Consider the following 23776-nt stretch of genomic DNA (forward strand, 5'->3'; position numbering starts at 1 on the left):
TTTAAAGTAAAACCTATAATCATTAAAAATGCAAAAACTAGGCTCCAGTTCTCTAGAGATTCTTATTTAGACACTGTTGTGGGTTGTATTGTGTCCCCTCCAGAAGATGCTCAAGTCTTGACCCCTGGTATCTATGAATATGACTATATTTGGAAATAGGGTATTTGCACATGTAGTTAAAAGGAAATTTAAGATGAGCTTATACTGGAGCAGGGTAGGTCCTTCATCAAATGACTAGTGTACTTATAAGAAGAAGAGAAGAGACACACAGATGGACACACACAAATGAGAACACCATGTGAAGACATACACCCACTCAGAGGAAAGACAGCTGTGTGACAGCAGAAGCGACTATTGGAGTGATATAGCAGCGAGCCCAGAACACCAAGGATTGCTGGCAACTGCCAAAAGCTAGGGGAGGGCCATAGAACACTCTCCGTCTGAGGCCCCAAGAAGAAACTAGCCTGTGAACACCTAGATTTTGGACTTCTGACATCTAGAACTGTGAAAGAATAAATTTCTGTTGTTTTAAGAAGCCTAGTTCATGGCAGTTTGTTACACTATTTCTATGAAACTAACACAGACAGTGTGATGGGAAACCTGGGATTCTGCATTTTTAATACAAAGCAGATCATTCTGAGACAGGTGCCTGTGGAAAATCCTTGGGAAACTCTACTCTGTCACACCCCATATTATTCCCCCATCGTTCTATAGTCAAAAATATATTCAAGGACACATGATCATAAGAATTCATTTTTTCTTCTGAAGCTGTTTTCCCTTGTAGGAAAATTCATAATTGAATAGCTTAAAACCAGATATTTAATAATAGGTTTGGGAGACAAAGATAAAGAGCTAACTTTAAAAAGTATTCTATAAATAGTGGGATTTGTTTTGCATTTACTAATGATAACATATTCAATAAATAAGGGGAACATTTAATTATAGTTTATACAGTAATTGGGTAATTATAGTATAATAAGTATTGTACTATCAGATTTTATTTACTTTAGACTTTCAACAAAATACTTTTGGATTCATTTTACTTTTTTACACTTACCTCTCTTCTGAGAGGTGTTTTATATTGTGCTCAGTTTTCTAATCAAACCTTAAGAATTTCTAACATTTCATTTCTGCTGTCACTACTGCCTCTCACCTCCTCCTATCAGAATTTCCTGCTGTGGTCCCACTCATGTGAGAGATATACAGTAACTAGGGTATATAAGAGTTAACAACAATTTGTGTAGCATCTATTTAACCTGTTCAACATGGGGAATGGGTATGTCTCTGCACTTCTCCATTGCTGCTTCCCCAACTTCTTTATTAACCCATTATAATTTTTTACAATGTCATATAATGTCATTCTACTTTACACATGTCTAACCTTGCCTACACACAGAGCTTATTGCTGGGCAGTTTAGTGCTTACGAAAGACTGAATGATGGCCCCATGAGGATGACCGCATTCAAATCTTCAGAACCTATGAACGTTATCTTCTGTGGTAAAAACGACTTAGCAGATGTTATGGATCTTAAAATAGAATGATTATCCTGAAGTTATTTGAGTGGGTTACAAATATAATCACATGTGTCTTTATAAGAGGAAGGTAGAGGGAGGTTCGACTACTGTAAAAGAAAAGGTGATATAACCATGGAAGCAAAATAACCATTGCAGCAATGTCACTTCAAGCTCACGCCAAAGGGGTCTTTAACAGCTAAAAGAGGCAAGGAACAAATTCTCTCCTGGAGACTTCAGAAGCCATCAGTCTTGCTAACACCTTGATTCTAGCCCCTTAAGAGTCATTTTGGACATCTGAACTCCAGAACTATGAGAGCTTAAATGTAGGTGATTTTAAGCAATGAAGTCTGTAGTAATTTGTTACAGCATGAAAGGAAATTATTTCAGTATTCTTTTAGTGACATGAGCCCAACTCAAATTACTTTAGGCATAGAGAGACCATATTAACTCACAGAAATGAGAGGTCCAAGGAATATCTTTTCAAACACAATTGGATCCAGGGGTTCAAACAGCATCACTAGGACTCAATCCTCTATTTGCTTCACTCTGCTTTCCTCTTAGGCAAATTCTCATTCTTCATGAAAAATCACTGGTCCTGGCAGCCATATGCTAAGAGCATTCACAGAGTTTATGAGTTTATGAACACAGATTAAAAAGCTCTACCTTCCCTCTCCAGTACAGGTTGACCCTATTTGGGTCAAATGCCCATCTCTATTATCACTATTATCTCCTTGTCACCAACTATTCAAATATGCCTTCAAGTCAATCCCATCAAAGAAATTGAACTGACATTTTTTGAAATAGGAGGTCCTTTACTCTCCCGCTTAGAATCTTTCAACAGTTTCCAACAGCTCTTTGGACAAAACACAAAAATCCTGAAAATGGCCACTAGGTCTTGCACAGTCTGTTCCATCTCCATCTTACCAGTTTACAGGGTACCACTTTCCCATATGCTGCCCATGTCAGTTTTCTGAGAGCACTAATCTGATTCCTTCCTTAGATTCTCCTGGCTGGAGTTACAATTGCCCGTTTCCCCTACCCCTTTGCCTTAAGAAATTCTACTTACCCTTCGTATTTCAGCTTTAATATCCCTTCTTTTGTGGGCTGGCCTAATGCCATTTGCCCACTAAGTTAAGACAACTTCTATATTCTATGTTCTCTCAGCGCTCTGTTATATATATATATATTATATATATATATATATATATACACACACACATGTATATACACATACATACACACATACACATTTCTATGCATACATAAATTTATATGCAGCCTGTTTTTCTCATTAGCTGTAAACTCCAAGAGGTAACAAAATATGTATTCTATTTCATATTTCAGTTATATCCTCAGCTCTTAGCAGAGATTGCATAAAGTAGTTTCTCAATAAATATTTTTTAAAGTAAACACAGGGATATGCTTTTATGCCTTCACATTTCTCTTGAGTACATGTATTGAGCATTTACTTAATGTCTTAGACCCTGCATTAAAAATTCTACTAATTTGATGATTAATCTTCATCACAATCCTGAAAAGAAGATATTACTAGATATTACTATTCACTTTAAAGATAAGTAGCATGTAAGTAATTGCTCAAGGCTACGTGGGTCATTATAGAGTAAGAGTTTAAGTCTATGTCTAATCACAAAACCTTAACTATAATGACTATTAAACGGTACTTTTCAGTTTTAAAAAAAGGAAGAATATTACCTGTCCAAATACATTTCAATATTTTTGAAATAATCCGTTTACTTTCACATACAACACTGGAGCAAAATCCATTATTTTAAGCTTCCCTCTATTTTAGTTAAAGCAGGTTCAGTGTTCTCGGTAAAGGTCAAAATACTAAGCAGATTATTATCTCTCCAAATTTTTAACAGACACCTGGAATTCAGATGAGATAAAGAAAAATCTATTTTGCAGCTTCCAGAAGAAACACGGAAGAAGTTAAAGGTTGCCTAATAACTACATTGCTAAAGTTTCTTTAGAGAGGTTTATAATGGCCTTTTGAACTGTAAGTCATTGAAGAGCCCTTCCACTCCTTCACTCATGACTATCACTTTGGGAAGTCAGAGGGCTGTTGAATTATTGGTGCTGATCGAAAATTTCTTTCTCTTAAGAATTTCAAAGAAGTAGCTTCCTTGGCCTTTTGTTCTATGCTGTGTGGAGATACTTCCTTTGGTTTCACTCTGGAGAAAATGATAAACCTACCTTCATTTCCATCATCTATTGGTTTGGAAAGAATGAGAAGAAAATAGTTATGATGGTTTTCTGTTTATTATTGCTTTCTTCCAATACATATTGTTTCCCTGACCCCAAACTGCTCTCAATTTGGGCATATGATAAAGACCCAGGGAGGCGTTAGATAGCAGAAGAGAGGTAAGATTTTGAGTGAAGCTAAAGCTTCCTCTCCAATTAGTGTCAAAGCATATAACGAAAGATCAAAGCAGTCAGCCTTTACCCTTCCACATACTGTAAAGTTCTGTCACCTTTAGCAAAGGGAAGGGGAAGGGACAAGAGGGAGAAGATAGCAAACCTGAAAATCAATAATGTGATATGGTAAAATAAATGGGCCCAAAAGTTTATGGAATATCATAAAATAGACAGTGCCAAGGTCATATTTGTGACCTTGTCAATGTCCTCAAGAATCAAACTGAGTTAAGTGAGGACACTAACTTAAGTCACCTACTATATTCTATATTTAGTTAGCACTGAATATATATTTGATTTATATTATATATAATGTATATTATATTATATATTACATTGATATATATTTATATATTGTATGTATAATGTGTGTATATATATTTATATAGATAGATTAAATTATCTGTAATTGAAGGTCTGAGATAGAACTTGATGAACAAAAAATATAAAAAAAGAAAACAAAAGTGATCAATACAGAGTGAGAGACTCATGACACCCTACAGTATAATTTTAACCATTCTCTACTTCTCTTTACAAGTTGTTCTCATAATACAACTTTCCCTCTTCAGGATTTCCTCTGAAGATCATGTTTATCCAATTAGAAAGAGTATGTAAACACTGTATATAGCTATATATGTCAGAAAATGAGATACTTAATAACCTTTAAATGTCTAAATGGTTATGAGTATTGTAACTTAATATTCTTAAATGTAATTGATCTTTGCTACTTTTTAACTTTGTCTATTATATAGAATTAGACCATCCATTTGTATTTAATCAGTTTGGTTAAACTATCTTTTTACTCTTTACATCTTTATAAATTAGTGGGAAGTCATTTATATTCTACTTTTTGGGAGGTGGTGATATAAGACCTATGTTAAGATTCTGTTTCTGGCTGGGTGCAATCATTTATGCCTGTAATCTCAGCACTTTAGTTTGAGACCAGGGTGGGCACCATGGTGAAACTTCATCTCTACAAAAAACAAACAAACAAACAAACAAAATTAGCCAGGTGTCATGGTGCATACCTTTAGTCCAAGCTACTTGGGAGGCTAAGGTGGAAGGATCACTTGAGTGCAGAAGGTCAAGGCTGCAGTGAGCCAATATCACACCATTCACTCCAGCTAGGGCAACAGAGCAAAATTCTGTTTCAAACATAGATTCCATTTATGCTGACATTTCTTTTGTGGAATGAGAGAGACTTCTTTCTCTGTATTATGACTAAATCAGAAAGAAATAAGCACTATTGCTATTGGTTCAAAATTAATGTAACAGATAAACTGTTGATAAGCCATTCCCAAGTAAAACATCAAATCATTCAACTTTTTGGGGAAAGAGAGTGTATATATGGTAAGAAGATAAAATATAGTCATAAAATATGATATTTCATTTTAATAAATCTTTAAGACATGGAGAAAACCACAATTAAGCAAAACCTGCAAACTATGAGTTCTCTAAAATAATTTATAATATATTTAAGCATAGGGTCAGCACTATCTATACAGGAAAGCATTCCATTTAGTCTTTGTTCTTTCAGATTATCTTTAAAAATTCTCTTTATCTGTTATTTAAAATGATAACTATAAAGTTAATTAGTTAGAATAGAAGAATATGTAGTTTTCAATGAAGTTTAGTGGATGCTTAGCAGCTTTTTTGGAGCATTTGGGAGAAATTTTATGTGAAAACTTTTGTCTATAAACAAGAAACAGCAAGTCATCCCACTCTGCACTGTTGAAAGTAAATATAAGATGTCCACTTCTGACCAAGATGAAATAACAAAAGGGAGGGATCAAATTTACCCTCCCTCGTGAAACAATAAAAAAAAAGGACAAAATAGATGAAACAACAGATTGCAAGAGACTGGAGAGAGGAACACAAGGGAAAGTGATTCCTGAGAGTGAGAAAATAAATGAGGTGAGCCTTATGACTGCTCTGGTTAACTGCCTTGAGAGAGATTTTAAGCCACAGTATAGTGAGGAAGATCCCAGGCGGAGTCCCAAGAACTCCAAGTTGAGAAGACAGAGCTAGGAATCCAGGCAGAATAATGCAGCTAGAGTTCACAGACAATACCAGAGAGGAAAACAGCACGCAGAGACAACTGCACTGTAAGAAATATTAAAGGAAGCCCTTCGGACAGGAGGAAATAATACCAGATGGAAATGCGGATCTGTACATAGGCTGAGGAGCACCAGAAATGGTAACTACATGGATGAATATATACGACTTTCATCTTATTATTTAGTTGTCTTCAAATACAATGTCATGCTAAATCAAAAATAGTAACAATGTAATGTGGAGTGAATAACATGGGAAAGTAAGATGTGACAGTAGCTCAAAGGTAAGGAATAAGAAATAAAAGCATCCTATTTTAAGATCCTTAGAATAGATGTGAAGTGGCAGAGTATAACTTGAAAACAATCTGCAATAAATTAAAGATGTTTACTGGGATTTTGCTTCTGGGAAGATGGAGGAAACATACTTGTACCTTTTCCTCCACTAAGTACAAATAAAAACCCTGGACATTATAAGACGACTGAAAGGTGGCCAGAAGAGGCAGACAGGTGTGGGATCTTGGAACCCAAAGAACAATACAGAGGTGAGTTCTCTGAGTTTTTTTTTTTTTTTTTTTTTTTTTTTTGCTACATATATCCCAGATTTCGAGATGAAGAAACTGGCAACTCAGAAACCCCAAAAGATGCAGATTTAAAAAACCCCAACAAAAGCCTGTTCTTTCTACCCAAAGAATCTGGAAAGGAGCAGATAGACAAGACAGAAATCTTTTAGATAATAACTGCTCTACTCCAGCCAAACACCACAGAAAAACAACAAACAAACATACAATACTAAAAATAACAAACAAAAAAACAAACTTCATTCAAGCTCACAAAAGAGAGAAGAGTGTAGACTTCTACTCTCACCAGGCCAACCTCCCTTCCATGTGATGTCAGAGTATGGCAGGGTATGGAGTTCACATTTTCATCTCCACTGAGTGATAGATGCTAGGCAGTATTGGGCGGGTGGGTGGGGGTTCTTTTTTTTTTCTTTTTCTTTTTTTTTTTTTTGAGACGGCATCTCTTTCTGTTGCCCAGACTGGAGTGCAGTGGTGTGATCTCGACTCACTGCAAGCTCTGCCTCCTGGGTTCAGCCTTTCTCCTGTATCAGCCTCCCAAGTAGCTGGGACTACAGGTGCCCGCCACCATGCCTGGCTAATTTTCTGTTTTATTTTTGTTTCTTTGGTTTTTCTTTTTAGTAGAGACAAGGTTTCACCATGTTGCCAGGATGATCTCAATCTGCTGACCTCGTGACCTGCCTGCCTCGGTCTCCCACAGTGCTGGGATTACAGATGTGAGCCACCGCGCCCAGCCCTGTATTGGGTTTTAACTCGACACTTGTGGCCTTGGGCAACTTACACTCTCTGTGACTCTGCCTACCTATAAAATCTATGATCGTTCCTATTTTTCATGATGGTTTTGATTATTAGTATTCATAAATGAAGAAAGAATACCCCCTCCAAAAAGAAATAAAACTAAAGGCCAATGTATTTCTAAAGAATCTAGAGGCAAAACGCCTTAGCAAAGTAGTAGCAAATAGCATTCAGCAATATATACAAAGAATTATACAACATAACCAAATGAGTTTATTCAAGGGATATAAGATTGGCACAATATTTCATAAGCAAAAATATAATATATTAACAGTCCAAGGAAGAAAAAATTCATGATAATGTCAATTGATACAGAAAAAGCATTTGAAATTTTTAACATTTGTTTCTGTTTAAAAATCTCTGAAAAAAATAGAAATTCAGAGTAAGTTTCTCCCCTTCATGAAGACCATCTACAAAAATTCTACAGCTAACATTGTGCTTAATGGTGAAAAGCTGAATACTTTCCCCCTAGATTGGGAACAAGAAAAAAATGTGAATGTCCTCTTACTACTTATTTAACATAGTATTGGAAGTTCTACCTAGCAAATAAGGCAAGAAATGAAAAATAAAACTTATAGATTGAAAAGGAAAAAAAACTCTCTATTCAGAGATGGCATGATTATGTACATAAAAAATTTCAAAAAATCTACAAAAGCCTCCTAAAATAAATAAGCAAATTCAGCATGATTATAGGAGAAAACATAAAACTTACAAAGTTTAATTGTATCTGAATACATGTAATTAACATGGGGCCATAGAAATTAAAACTATAATACTATTTATAATTACTAAAAGATGAAATACTTTAGTGTAAATTTAACAAAACATGTACAGGACTTGTATGCTGAAAACTACAAAATACTGATGAAAGAAATTAAAGCAGATGTAAATAGATGCAAAGGCATACTGTGTTCCTGTACTGAATAGCTCAAAATCATAAAGATGTCAATTATCCCTAAATGTATATACAGCTTTAGTGCAATGCTTATCAAAATCTCAAAAAGGTTTGTTGAGATAGAGTCAAAATGTTTATATAATTTATATGGAAAGGCAAACAAGTTAGCCTAACTAAATATTTTGGAAAAGAAACAAACGAAATGGGAATATTCAGTTCACATATTTTCAAGATTTATTACATAGCTGCCATAATTAAGGCTGTGTGTTATTGTAAAGGGATAGATACACAGATCAATAAAACAAACTCAAAAATAACTCACACAAATGTACCCAATGTATTTTTTACAAAGGTGCAAAAGCAATTAAATAGAGGAAAGGTAGCCTTTAAAGCAAATAGTGCCAGAGCAAATGGACATCTATAGAGTAAACAATGAACCCTAAGCTACATCTCACACCTTATAAAAACATTAACTTTAAAAACAGGTCATGGGATTAAATGTAAAATGTAAAACTATAAAACTTTCAGGTAAAAAAAAAATAGGAGAAATCATTAGGGATTTAGAGTTAGGTGAAAAGAATTTAGAGTTGGCATGCAAAGAACAATCTACAAAAAGTTGAAATGATAAATTCAACTTCATCAAAATTAAAAACATTTGCTCTATAAAATGTCCTAAGATAAGAATGAAAGTATAAGCTACAGGTTGGGAGAGGAGATATTCAAATCAGATAGTTGTTACAGGACCAACAATTTCTTATGCATGCTGTACAGTAACATACAAATATTCTGAGACAGCAGGATTTGCAGCAGAGAAACAGTTTAATGATTGCAGGGCAACCTAGTGAGGATATGGGAGGAAACCCTCAAATTTATCTCTCTGAGAATACTGGGCTGGGTTTTATAAAAGCAAGGGGCTGGAAAACTATGACCACTGGTTGGTCAGAGTAAGAAGGATGAAGTCATCAGGATATGGAAACTCCATTCTTTGGTGAGTCATCTCCTCATAGGATCCTTCAGACAAGTTGGCATCAGTGGGGGTCCTTCAGACCAGCTGGCATCAGTGATTTCTGTGGCATGTAGGAATGAAAAAACATCTTAAGGCAAAACCTAATATTTCATAATGTTCAAATAGTTATCTATAGAGCAGTTAAGGAGAACTATAATCTTGTAACAGGGTCTACATGACTCTGAGACAAAAGCAAGCAACTATGAGGAAGCAGGTCAAACAAAGCTACATTAATTACTAATGATGAGTGTGGTGCAAGCGTGGCTTCTTTTCTTTTTTCTTTTTTATTTTGAGATGGAGTTTCACTCTTGTTGCCCAGGCTGGAGTGCAATGGCACGATCTTGGCTCACTGAAACCTGTGTCTCCCGGTTTCAAGCGATTCTCCCTCCTCAGCCTCCTGAGTAGCTGGGATTAGAGGCACGCACCACCATGCCCAGCTAATTTTGTATTTTTTGTAGAGATGGGGTTTCACTATGTTGGCCAGGCTGGTCTCAAACTCCTGACCTCAGGTGATCCACCAGCTTCAGCCTCGCAAAGTGATGGGATTATAGACATGAGCCACCATGCCCACCCACTTGGTTTATTTTCATTTCTCCCCCTCCCATCTTCCCTTATTAATATTATAAAGTTTATAGGAATGGTTTCATAGATAGATGGAATATATAAAGAACAAAAAGTAGCACTAAGTTGCAAATAAATAAATAAAATCTAATTACAGTGGTCAAAGATATGAAGAAACATTTCTCTGAAGAGTGTACAAATGAAAAATAAGCATATTAAAAATGTTCAACGTTATTAGCCACTTTATGGAAATCTAAATTTAAAACACAATGAGATATTACTACACCTATCAGAATGGCTAAAATAAAAAGAGTAATAAAATCAAATGTGGGAGAAGATGCAGAGAAATGTAATAATCCATACATTGTTGGTGAGAGTGTAAAAATGGTACAATCACTCTAGAAAATAGTTTGCTACTATCTTAAAAAAAAAAACCAACTAAAATGTTAATACCATATAACACAGCAATTAACTCCTGAGAATTTATTACAGAAAAATGAAAATTATATTTATACAAAATCGTATACACAAATGTTTATAGTAGCCCTAATTGTAGTAGCTCCAAACTGGAAACAACCCAAATATCCTTTCATGGGTAAATACTTAAACAAATTGTAGTAACCCATACTATGAAATACTATGATCAATAAAAAGAAACAAACAATAAACACAACAACCTGGATGAATCTCTGCATATTTATTCTAATTGAAAAAAGTGCCAATTATGAAAAATTACATACTGTACAATTCCATTTATATAAATTTTAAAATTACCAAATTATAGTAATGGAGAAGAGATTAGAGGTTGCAGTAAGGGAGTTCTAATGGGTAAGTTTAAAGGGAAGGTGGGAGACAAGTCAGTGTGAAGATCCAAGTACAAAATTAAGGATTCTTGCTATGAGGAAATTTGTATTGTACCTATATCAATGCCAATGTCCAGTTGTGTTACTGTACTATGAACTTTTTAAGATCTTGTGAGATAAAACTGGGTGTCTGAAACATGATATCTCTCTGTGTCATTACGTACAACTACACATTAATATATAATTATTTCAGAATAAAATATTTAATTTAAAATATAAACCCAAAAGATAAAATAACAAACAAAAAGTTATACAGCTCATAAGCCACATTTACAGAAAAACATAAATAGAAATAAAATCATTTTAATAATCAATTTATCCAAATCATAGGAGAAAAGAAGAAAAGGAGGACGAGAACAGAATGGACCAACAGGAAAAAAAAAAAAAGAAAAAAGAGAACTAAGATAAATTATTTCAACTTGATTATTTCAATTATTACATTAAATGTAAATGGTTTAAACACCCTAATTAAAGGACAGAGATTATCAGATTGAAATAAAGAAAAACAAGGCTCAATGATTGCTGCTTACAAGACCTGGACTTCAAATATAAAAGCACAAATACATTAAAAGTAAAATTATGGAAAAATACTGAGAGAGAGGTAGATGAAAGAGAGTAGAGAACCAGAAATGTATGAACAACTTATTTCTTATAAATATGCAAATTTCATAGAGAAAGGATATATTTTCAACAAATGATACTGGAAATATTGAATATCCATATACAAAAACTGAGTATATCCTTACATAGTACCTGTGATTGTTCATTTTATATGTCAACCTAACTGGGGCATGGGATGACCAGCTATTTTATTAAATATCATTTCTGGACATGTCTGTGAGGATGTTTCTAAATGATGTTAGCATTTTAATTGGTATGCTAAATGAAACAGATTGCCGTCACCAGTGTGGGTGGGCATCATCTAGTACACTGAGGGTTTAAATAAAATAAAAAGTTGAAAGAAGGGAGAATTCACTCTCTCTGCTTGGCTAGAACATTGCTCTTTCTCCTGCTCTTGGAATGGAACTTACATCTTACATCATTGATGCTTCTGGTTCTTAGGACTTTGGACTTGGACCAGAATTTATATCATCAGTTCTCTCAGATCTCAGGCCTTTAGACTCAGATGGGGACTGCACCACTGGCTTCCATAGGTCTCCAGCTTTCAGGTGGAAGATGGTGAAACTTCTCAGTTTTCATATTTGTGTGAGCCAATTGTGTGTGTGTGTGTGTGTGTGTGTGTGTGTGTGTGTGTGTGATGTGTATAAAATCTCTTAATGGTTCTGGTTTTCTGGAGAACCATGACTAATACAGTACCATATGTGCAAATTAACTCTAAATGAATCATGTGGATAATCGTGAAACCTATAAAACTTCTAAAAGAAAATACCAGAGGAAACTTTTGTGACCCTGGTTTGGACATACCTAAAACTTTTTAGATACGATGTGAAAAGTATGATTCAAAAAAAAGTTGATAAATTATCCAAATGAAAAACTTCTACTTTTCAAAAGACAGTATTAAAAGAATGGAAAGACATGGCTAAAATTGGGAGAAAATACTTGCCAAATATAGAAAAAAACTCTCAATACTCATTAATAAGAAACAATCAATACAATATAAAATGGGCAAAATATTTGGTGACACTTGAACAAATCAGATATATAAAAATAAGCACATTAAAAGATATTCCACATCTTTAATCATTAAGAAAATGTGAATCAAAACCACAATCAAGAGCTACTACGTTAAAATTAGATAGTTTAAAATTGAACAAACTGACCACATCAAACATTGGTGAAGATGTGGGGAACACTACTCAAAGTAAATTTTGAGTTGTGTTCATTGATGGTAGGAATATAAAATGGTACAAGTACTTTGAAAAACAATTTGACAGTTTCTTGAAAAGTTGACCCTATACCTACCATGTTGTCCAGCCATTCCACTCCTGGGAATTTATCTAAAGGGCAAGAAAGTATATGTCCATACAAAGACTTTTACACATATATTCATAGTAATCAACTACTACTATTTTTAACATCCAAAATGGAAAACACTCTAAATGTCTGTCAATAGGTGAATGGATTATAAATTTCATATATTCATATGATAGAATATACTCAGTAATAAAAGTGAATAAACTGTTGATACATGCAGTAATATAGATGAAACTCAAAATAATTATTGAAATGAAAGAAACCATATAAAAACAAAATGTACTATATAATTTCATTTATAAAAAAATTATAGAAAATGCAAACTAATGTACAGTGAGTAACTGAAAGCAGATCAATGATTGTCTAGGGAGGATGGTGCAGAAGGCAAGAATTACATAAGGTCATAAGGAATCTTTTGGAGATAATGAATACATTAATTATCTTGATTGTAGATATGGTTCATGATGTCAACATTTATCAAATGGTATACTTTATATATGAGCAGTATATTGTATTCCATGTGTACCTCAATAAAACTGCTGCACACAGGCACACATACACAGTCCTCTCTTAAACTATACTGGAAGAAATTATTCAAGAAGTAGCAAGATTTGTTGATAGATCTAAGTCTGCCTTTAAAATATTTTTACACAGTTTACCTCAGGGGCCTTTTTATAACCCCAGGATATAGGACAAAGAAAATATGAATTGGAATATTTGTTTCACTGTTTCAGAACTAGTCAGGATCGCAGGTGCGGGCGATTTGCTCTCTCAAGCATATGTTAGAGAAGTTAACTTTCACAGATTTCACAGATGTAGTTCCCTGCTTGTATTACACTACCGTATTCAGTGCCATCCCAACCCACCTCACAAATGTTCTTGCCATAAAATTTTACATCTCATAATAAGTAAAGTTGGTAACTAATGGAAAGATAAAGTTGATTTTGATGTTTTAATCTTCTTTAGAATTCTTAATATTTCATGAAAACTACATAGAGTTGTGTTTCAATACCTCAAATCACTTTCAGAAACACAGAATAACATTTGAAGTATTTATGGCTCTTCTTATCAATATCAAATCTCCCTTCACTAAAATAATTTTATGCAGTATAAATAATAATATCCTGAATAAAAGATATTCAGTATAAAGGGAAACAAAGATGGTTAGCCTTAAGTGGAAATTTAAAAATTATTTGGCCCTTCTGCCATGAACAACAAGAAAAACAGAGATAACATAGAGATAACATTAAAAACTGTTGTTACTACTTTAATCTCTACACTTCTGCATAAATAAGCATTGCAATTTGCTGAATATTCTTTCAAAACTTCTTCCTTACATGTGATGACTTGACTAATAGCAAGGTAGACATAGCCAGAATATAGCAGGGTCCTGTAGAAAACTTACAGTTTGGCTGGCGCAGTGGCTCACGACTGTCATCCCAGTACTTTGGGAGACTGAGGTGAGTGGATTACTTGAGGTCAGGAGTTTAAGACCAGCCTGGCCAACATGGTGAAACCCTGTTTCTACTAAAAATACCAAAATTTATCTGGGTGTGGTGGTGTGCACCTGTAATCCCAGCTGCTCAGGAGGCTGAGGCAGGATAATTGCTTAAACTCAGGAGGTGGAGGTTGCAGTAAGCCAAGATCGTGCCACTGCACTTCAGTCTGGGTGACAAAGCAAGACTTTGTCTAAAAAAAAAAAAGAAAACTTGTATTTTATTTCTATTCCTTTCTCCCCTTCTTACCCTCTATAAATTATTCTTTTTCTTTCTCTTCCTCTTTTAATCCTTTGTTGTTGTTGTTTCAGGACAATATTATGTTTTTCTATTTCTTCATGAATCCCTCAAACTGAGAAGGCAAAATATTTTGTGTATTAGTGGAGCAAAACATTGGCTTGAGAGAAGTGTGGTTTATTCTTTAGCTTGGACGGATAATTTATATCGCCTGTCCTCCCAGGAGTTTTTATATAGGCAATTCACTTTTGCTTAACCTTATGAAAAATACAAGATTGCCGTACAAACACAGCTACTAGGACTCTGCAATATAGAAGAAGTTGCAGGTAGAATAGGCCATGATGATGGGATAGGCCACCAAAGTCATTTGCCATAGATCTCTTTTAAGCGAACTCCTTAGAAATAGCATTAACTAGGAAGATTTTAAGTTTTGACACAATCCTCTGTTTTATTTCCCTTTGATTTTGGTGTTTCACAGCTGCTGAAGGAATGGTGTGCAACCATCTGTGTTCCAGTGATGGCTGCTGGGGACCTGGGCCAGACCAATGTCTGTCGTGTCGCCGCTTCAGTAGAGGAAGGATCTGCATAGAGTCTTGTAACCTCTATGATGGGTAAGGCTTCTTCTAGGGTTGCCTTCACCTCACGAGCTTTGAAGGACTGATTAGCTCTGATTTTTTTGTTTGTTTGTTTGTTTTTTGAGACGGAGTCTCGCTCTGTCGCCAAGGCTGAAGTCCAGTGGCATGATCTCGGCTCACTGCAAGCTCTGCCTCCCGGGTTCACGCCATTCTCCTGCCTCAGCCTCACGAGTAGCTGGGACTAGAGGCTCCCCCGGCTAATTTTTTTGTATTTTTTAGTAGAGACGTGATTTCACCGTGTTGGCCAAGATGGTCTAGATCTGCTGACCTAGTGATCCGCCCTCCTTGGCCTCCCAAAGTGCTGGGATTACAGGCGTGAGCCACCGCACCTGGCCTAGCTCTGATTTTTAAATTTTAAGAAAATGGTAAAATGCAGGCCAGGATTTTTAAGGAGCATTCTTGTTGCATCAAGGAGACAACACATAGACGAATTCTTTTAAGGAGAAATAATTTTATTTGAAATTACAAGTTCAAATACATAGTTTACTATTATATGCATTTTTAAAAACATACTCAGACAATTCTTTTTTTTTTTTTTTTTTTTTTTTTTTTTGAGGTGGAGTCTCGCTCTGTCGCCCGGACTGGAGTGCAGTGGCCGGATCTCAGCTCACTGCAAGCTCCGCCTCCCGGGTTTACGCCATTCTCCTGCCTCAGCCTCCCGAGGAGCTGGGACTACAGGCGCCCGCCACCTCGCCCAGCTAGTTTTTGTATTTTTTTTAGTAGAGACAAGGTTTCACCGTGTTCGCCAGGATGGTCTCGATCTCCTGACCTCGTGATCTGCCCGTCTCTGCCTCCCAAAGTGCTGGGATTACAGGCTTGAGCCACCGCGCCCGGCCAATTCTTAATAAATTATAGCAATTTACACTTAAGCAAAATTGGGAAATATATTCCATTTTCTTTATGAAGGGGATTGTTCTAAGTAATCTTCCTCTCCGTATATCCCAATAATATATTTTTATTTTCCTCTCATACTTCCCTATAAATTTCATCTGGAGTGCATGTTTTCTTCTTTCTTTCTTTTTTTTCTTTCTACTCACTTTTATGTCTATTTATATATAAGAATGGCTTGTCTCTATGTCTCTGACAAGTGATCAGCCCAGTAGAAAAACTACATTGTAGTTTCTACTTGAAGTGGTTTAGAAAGTGTTCTGCCAGGTTTTAGATAATCTAAGCAGTATTCTAAAACAAGTATTTTTAATTTTCTCTGGTACTTCAATAATAACATTACCAGTAGGAGAATCTAGTAAGTACCTGGTTGCATAATATTGCGTATATTCATAAAATTACTTTATCATAACATACTATTTGATGTATTATTCTTGTTCTTCATTAGTGTGATAATGCATTTTTAGTGCTGCTCCTAAGTCAAATTTTCTTATGTTGTTCACTGAAAGTATTTTCTTTTTTAAATTTTTATTTATTTTTATTTTTTGAGTCTCAGTTTTGCTCCTGTTGCCCAGGCTAGAGTGCAATGGCCTGATCTCGGCTCACCACAGCCTCCACCTCCCAGATTCAAGCAATTCTCTGGCCTTAGCCTCCCGAATAGCTGGGATTACAGGTGCCCGCCACCACGCCAGGCTAATTTTGTATTTTTAGTAGAGACAGGGTTTCTCCATGTAGGCCAGGCTAGTCTCGAACTCCTGACCTCAGTTGATCTGCCTGCCTCAGCCTCCCAAAGTGCTGGAATTACAGGTATGAGCCACGGCACCTGGCCTGAAAGTATTTTCAATAGCTTTGGAAAGTATAGTTTTGAAGTTCTTTCATCTTCTTGTGCCTCGTGAATTATCCCACTGATATTCAATAAATAACATTGCAACTTTGCATTTTACATGAGAAAAATAAAAATATATACATTATAATGATATTGACATGTCTCTTCTTTGCAACATGTCCAAAACCAATTCCCTCCATAAAATATAAGGGGAAAAGATTAATATTAGAAGCATAAGAATAAAAAATTTAAATAAGAATTTAATCATTTTTCAGGAAAATTTTAGCATTTAATTTTGTGAGGTAATTTGGCTTGCAATTTGAAAATGAATAGGAAATTATTTGCTGCTTGTCTCATTGAATCATATTTATGCTTGTTCCCAATTTTATGAACATAAAATACCTCAGATCAAAATATGCTTGCTTTTGCATCCAGCAATTGATAAATGAAACAAAACACAATAGACTAATAAATTAAAATGAAACACAATAGACCAATTTCATTAAGTGAATATTACATTAAAAGTTTATTGAATACATATGTGTAATTCTAAAGAGGAAATCAATTATAGAAATCATTTTGTGTAATAGCAGCATCTTATAAATAGAGGGAACTGGTATAATTAAGTATGAGCTAAAGTCACAACACTACATAGGACTCAAGCCAATGCTAGAACTTAAGGTATCTGATTTTTCATCTTGTTTTTTTGTTTGTTTTTTCCCAGAATACAATTGTTTTTCTTTAATATTATAGTTTTTAGCTTTTCAGAAATATCAAATTTATAAACATGTGGATGTAAACACCAGTTTCTGTCTCATTTCTCCAAAACAATGAAAGCTAACCAAAAGAAAAATACAGGTTTCCTGAAGAAACACTGATTACCACACTGTTTTTTTTATATTTAGCATATTTCGTATTTACATCATAAAATCAAATCTGTTAAATTAACTTAGTTTTTAATGTATTTTGCAGTAATTGTGGCAACCCAGGAAACCATAAACATGGGGCTACTTTGAAAGATAATCAATGTATGTATCTTGTAAAAGACTGGTGCAATTCTTGCCTGCCCAATGATGGATTGCCTACCTTCCATCTTGTGGTATGGGCTAGTCTCTTTCAACATTGGCTGATGGTTATGATAGCCTTTGAGGAAGAACAAGTTTATATCCCAACTTGCTTAAACTCTTGTGAAAGTTTAAAAACAGCACAGAAACATCAATGAGGGAACCAGTGTAAGCTCTTTGCAAGTGTTTTTACATTTAATAATTGCAGCTTCTCAATGAAATCTTATTTTTTTTTTCCTTTTACAGAGGATATTTTTTAAAATGAGGCTTAAGGAAGTTCAAGTATTTAAGGCCCAGAAATATTAGTGTTGGTCCTGGGCTTTAAATCTGGAAAAACTAGATCCCAGAGTATTCACTCTTGATCACAGGACTTGCTAAGGTAACACATACAACAAAACTGTGAGAAATGTATCATAGCAAAACCAAGTGAAACAAAGCTCCGTATGCAAAGCTCATACTTAATAGACTATAAATTGTTAAATCTGATTCAAGTGAAAGAGTAACTCTGGCAAAGTCACAATAGAATCACTGGAGGACAGGAAAGAAAAAGAGAAATTATGGAGAAAGTCACAATAAAGGGCAGAACAAGTTATAGAGACTGCCAGGAGGATCTTTTCTGAGAGCAGGAAAATCAGAAGACTGTCAAATGGAAGTCTATGGAAGAAAAGCGCAATAGGCTGTATCCGTGATTGTTTTATGACATACATTTTATTCCTCAACTCTGCATGTGGGGAAGTGGATTTTGGAGAAGAAGAGTAAGAAAAATGTGACCTTCGTTCTAGTAATATCAACACTATAACCTTCATTTAGTACCATAAACTTTTAATCACCCAAGAAACTATTATCCAAACCAGCGGAGAATCTCAAATTGTGCTATAATTGTCATAATCTTATTATGCAAACAATGCTCTTGATTATCTTTACAATTTTACTACCCTCCCATACCAACTCATTTTGACTTTTATATTCTGGAGGTTTCCTTTGTTGAGTACTTTGTATGGTTTATGTCAGTGAAGCATGCAAAACATCACCTGTCTTTATGTAATTGTGATTTTAAAATTAAGAAAATTTATAAAAGGTTTGATCCATAACAAACTACTATCTCACTTTGTAAAATGCATAAACCATGTAACTAAATATATGTGCATTACATACATAATTAAGGCACCTATTTATGCTATTTATTTGGAAAATCAAACTTAATTATTTTGCCTTGGAATAGATGTAGTCTTAATCTAACCAACAGAAAACATAGCTCATTGTTGTGCTTCTGTCATTTATTAAGGCTTTACAATATTCAAATGAGAAAAAAGTGAATGCTTCTCTTTAGGTAAAAATATTTTTTAATGTATCACCTAATGAATCAAAAATTGCCATACCTGTAATGCTGTTGGTGTGGAGTGGTAACACAGCACACAAAAGCACAAAATAATAAAGTAGCTAAACATAATCAAATTTTATTAATGATTTGTAAATGGCATTTTAAATTGTCTGCACCTAGTACCTTATCCTCCTGTATTTTAGTGGAATGGGGTGGTTTAAACATATTATAGATGACTAGTATCTAATTATAGATATAAAAATTTTGCAGTAGACATTGATTGTAAAATTGATAAGTTGATCACATGTAATATAGAAATAGCCACAACAATGTAAGGATATAGGAAGGGATGACCACCATCCCAGGAGATTTCAATTAGAAAGTTTAAAGATGTTACCATTAAACTATTTCTTTTATTGTGTACTGTATAGAATTACTTCAAACAGAATTTAGACTGCAAAAAGATGTGGTGATATTAGATCAATAATATAAGAAAATGAAATCTACCATAAAAAGATATTTTCTCTAATTCTCCAAGGCAGATATTTTAAAAGGAGAAGAGGAATCAAAGTAGTTTTTGAAGTTTCACCAAAAATCAATTGAAGAGTCTTGGGATTTGAAGGACAAGGATTGGGAACATTCACATAACTTAGCAACAAGAAAAATACAATAGTTCTTTCAGAGTTTAGAAATTAAAGCTTCTCTGAGAGTAAAATTGTATATAAAGGCAAAGCAGGCACAGCCTTATTTAAAAATGTAAAAATGGTTTTACTGCATCATCAGAACATAGAAGAGTCATACTTTGTAGCTTTTTTTTTTTTTTTGAGACTGCTGGAATACGTCTTGCAGGAGAGAGGTTTCCAGTATGAGTCTAACGTTGAACTCATTGGAGGGCAGGGAGAGCCATCTGGCTGCAGTTTATCTTTTCTCCTAATGGAAAACTTAATGTTTCTGATGCTCCTGGCACATAGAGAAACAAACTGTAGAATTTACTCTGCCAATAGGACTTTTCGCAGATGTTACTTCATTTGTTAGGTTGACAGCTTGTTTGCTTATACCTCCTCATGTGGCTGATGTTTTCACAGTGAATTTCGGGAGTTTGAGAACGGCTCCATCTGTGTGGAGTGTGACCCTCAGTGTGAGAAGATGGAAGATGGTCTCCTCACATGTCATGGACCGGTAAGCCTGAAGACATCTGTGGTGTGTTGGTTTATTTAGTATCATGTATGAATGTTTGTTATTATTTTATCATTTATTCATCCACTCAATAGCTACTTATAGGATGCCATGGGGAAACATGTTTATCTGCCTACAGGAGGCTTAAAGTTTAGTAGTAGAGATAAAATAGTTAAAAGTCAATGTCATACATATTTATTCTCCAGATAAAATAGTTAAATGGAATTATAAGATATGGAGTGGTCCTGGACTATTGCACAGTATAGAGAAGAATAGTTAGATTGAAGCATAATCACTAACAAAATAAAAATATTTATAAATTGTTTTAGAAACACAAATGAAGGAAAAACTAATTCTGTCTTTGGGATGGAAATAAAGACATCAAGATAGGCTATAAAGAAGTGATGTTTGAGCTATGCTTTGAAGAAGAATCTGGAAAGAAGAAACATGTAAACATACACAAATGTAAAAGTTCATGTTGTATTTGAGGAAAGCTATCACACATTTTTATATGCATTTAATCCTTTAACTATTGTGGCAGTGTGAAAGAGTGGAAAGAAGGTGACAAGTACTCATAAACTAAAATCTAAAGCAGTGCAGTAAATACTATGGCAGAGGGAAGAATTGAGCTATGAGAATCCAAGGAGGGGTTATAGGATTAGGAAAGTTCTCATGGATGAGGTCTCATTTACATAGTTTGAAGTTAGCCTCAGAGAGAAAATAATTATAATTATATTTTAGACCTCTCTTTGGTTTCCATCATTCGAGTTTTTCTTAATAATGAGATCAGTATAAATTTTTCATTCCTAATTGTCATTTTCATCCTTCTTTAGACAAATTTCCAGTTTATCTGTGTTATTGAATCATCTCTCAGTGGATAATTTGAGACCAACATTTGGGTGTAGACAAGAGCTTCACATTGCTCTGTACGATTTCATTGGAAATTTAAATAGTATTAAATTTTATACCAGAGTGCTTATTCAGCAATTAATTAGCTTAGAAAGAAAATATATATCACTGAGCCCTCCAAACTTCCATTAGGCCCCAGTGAGCTGTTCTGGAACTTCATCTAAAGGAGGATGTGGAAAAGTTGGCCAGTTCAGAGGACTACCGCAAGGATGATTAGCTTGGAAAATTAGACCTCTGAGAAAAAGAAATGGTGTTGTTTGGCATGAAGAACCAAAGTGTAAAAGGCAATTTAATATGTAATGATCTCCAAGTAAGTATGCAAAGGGCATGTGCAGCTATTTTCTTTCTCCATTATGGACAGTCATGAAAAATACAATTAATCAACAGTGTGAGAAATATGAATTCTGTAAAGAATGTCATGAAACACAGGGAAGTGAACTTCTGTAATGGCCTGTTAAGGCAGGTTGAGATATCTATATGAGTCTTTAAAAACGAACATATTTAGGTAACTTCTTAACTATTAATCATGGAATAAAAAAAATCTTTCCGAGAGACAGAAATTTTTAAAAATGTATAATTAAAATAATCAAGGATTTGGCCATCTCATCTGAATAGGCTGGGAATCATCATAGGCCTCTAGATCCAATCATAATATATATTAGACATAGATTTACAGAAACACTTTTCAAAAAATTATCAGCAACTGCCAAAACTTGCCTTGATAGTTAAAGAATCAGTAATCTTTCAATGTTAAGCAGGTAAGAACACAATGTCTTTCAGTAGTGGTGTGTGAATCACTACAGGTACCACTGCACTGATATTTCCCATAAATTTCTTAGATTTTCTAGATTAGTTTTTTTTCTTCACACATGTAATTTCCTATTTCTTTCTCTTAATCTTTTTAGTTTGAACAAGGTTTTAAGAAATCTTATTCATTTATTCAGCAAATATGATTTAGTACCTACTTTGTGCCAGGTTTCATGAACTTACATATTGATAGATTTTTACATATTAGCAAATTCAAACATTAATATTCAAAATTATTTCTCAAAAATTAAATTGTATTATTTGCATATTTTATTTTTTTTCACATTGTCTTTTATTCATCTATTGTATACTATATAATGAAAATACATTCACGTAATAATATTTTGGCCTTTCTTGCATTGTTAGTTTTCAGAAAAATCAAATCTATTTATGAACTAATACTTTTAGTTCACCTAATCCTATAGACAAAAAACTAATCTGCTTAGATGTAGCATAATGAGATACCATATTTTTTTCTAATTTCATGAAAAAAAATCCCCTGCATGAAAACGATGTTTGCTTAACATCTGTAGCAAAGTCTAACCTTCACTAAAGAAAGAATTCAGTAACCGTCCCTTCAGTATACCTATGTTAATTTTCAGGTGTGAAAAAAGTTCAATGACCACTTTACCTCTGAATTAGGTCAGAATTAATCTGATCATCTTGGATCATATTTATATTCATGATTTAACACACATTGCTGAGGGCCTTTTGTGAGCTAGTTCTGTGCTAGGTATTTGCACCTACATTTTATTTTATTGTCTTGTAGGTATTACTCCCATTTTTCCAATGAGGAAATAATCTCAGTGATGTTAAATGAATTGCTCAATGTAGTTAAATGAATTGTTCTGTAGTATTGAGACCTTTGGAATCACAATTTTACCATCCAGTCTCAGTGTGCTTATCAGTTCCATGCTTTTTCTCTTCTTCATGATGCCTCCTGTTGCATAAAATTATGCTAGTGAATAACTCATTCATTAATTTCTCCTAATTTGTGGGTTTTTGCAGTTTGTTTATTTACTGTTCCTCAAAAAACTTGAGATGGTTTATAAAAATATACATTTTTAAAACTCTAAAAGTTGATTTTTAAAATTATTTGATAGTTAAAGAATCAGTAATCTTTGAATGCTAACCAGGTAAGAACACAATGTCTTTTAGTAATAGTGTCTGAAAAACTGGCGTGGCTGAGCTCAACCAGTAGCCCAAACATTGCTCCCGCTATGGTTTGGTTTCTTTCATCCCCTACAATTCATATTAGGTTTTTGTCTGTTTCTGAGTCCACATGTTAATTACCACAACTAGAGTCAGAGATGGTTTTGTGTGCCAGATAACAGTCATATATCATTTAAGATATCCAAGAGGTTCTGGAAGCTTCTCCATTAGACTGGCACTTTGATGAAATTGAAGAAGTCATCAAAGCCATTTGGAAATCCCCTTCCTGCTCTTATGATATATTCTGTTGAAATCACATTTTTTGATCTATGAATACTTCCCCAATGACAAAAACTGATATATACTTATGTTTACCAAACACCGTTACATCTGAAGCATGCTATCACTTTCTCCCTTTAAAACATAAAGAAATTTAACCTATGATGATTAGAAAGTTACTCCAAAAGTCAGCACGTCAGTAGGATATGAATCTGTGACTCAACTATAGAAGTTCTGACTCCAAATTTCTCATACATTTCAGTTCACTTTTGTCCCCCAGGAAACAATGTCTTCAGTGCAATAGAAATAAAATGATTTCAGGGACTATGATAGCTATAAGTAAAATGAGATAATAAA

At 34.3% G+C, this 23776-nt stretch overlaps 1 protein-coding gene across 1 annotated transcript in view; it reads left to right on the forward strand.

Moving 5' to 3' along the window:
* The window catches only part of LOC117094169 (receptor tyrosine-protein kinase erbB-4), a 925342-nt gene that overhangs the window by 853197 nt on the left and 48369 nt on the right, over window positions 1-23776 (forward strand). The window contains exons 13-14 of the mRNA XM_033229398.1: window positions 14844-14976; window positions 20182-20275. Of these exons, the coding sequence (XP_033085289.1) occupies window positions 14844-14976; window positions 20182-20275 (227 nt within the window). The remainder of the gene's footprint in view (window positions 1-14843; window positions 14977-20181; window positions 20276-23776) is intronic.

This window comes from Trachypithecus francoisi, unplaced genomic scaffold (genome assembly GCF_009764315.1).
Source record: "Trachypithecus francoisi isolate TF-2019V2 unplaced genomic scaffold, Tfra_2.0 Lachesis_group13, whole genome shotgun sequence".
In the NCBI taxonomy this organism is placed as follows: domain Eukaryota; kingdom Metazoa; phylum Chordata; class Mammalia; order Primates; family Cercopithecidae; genus Trachypithecus; species Trachypithecus francoisi.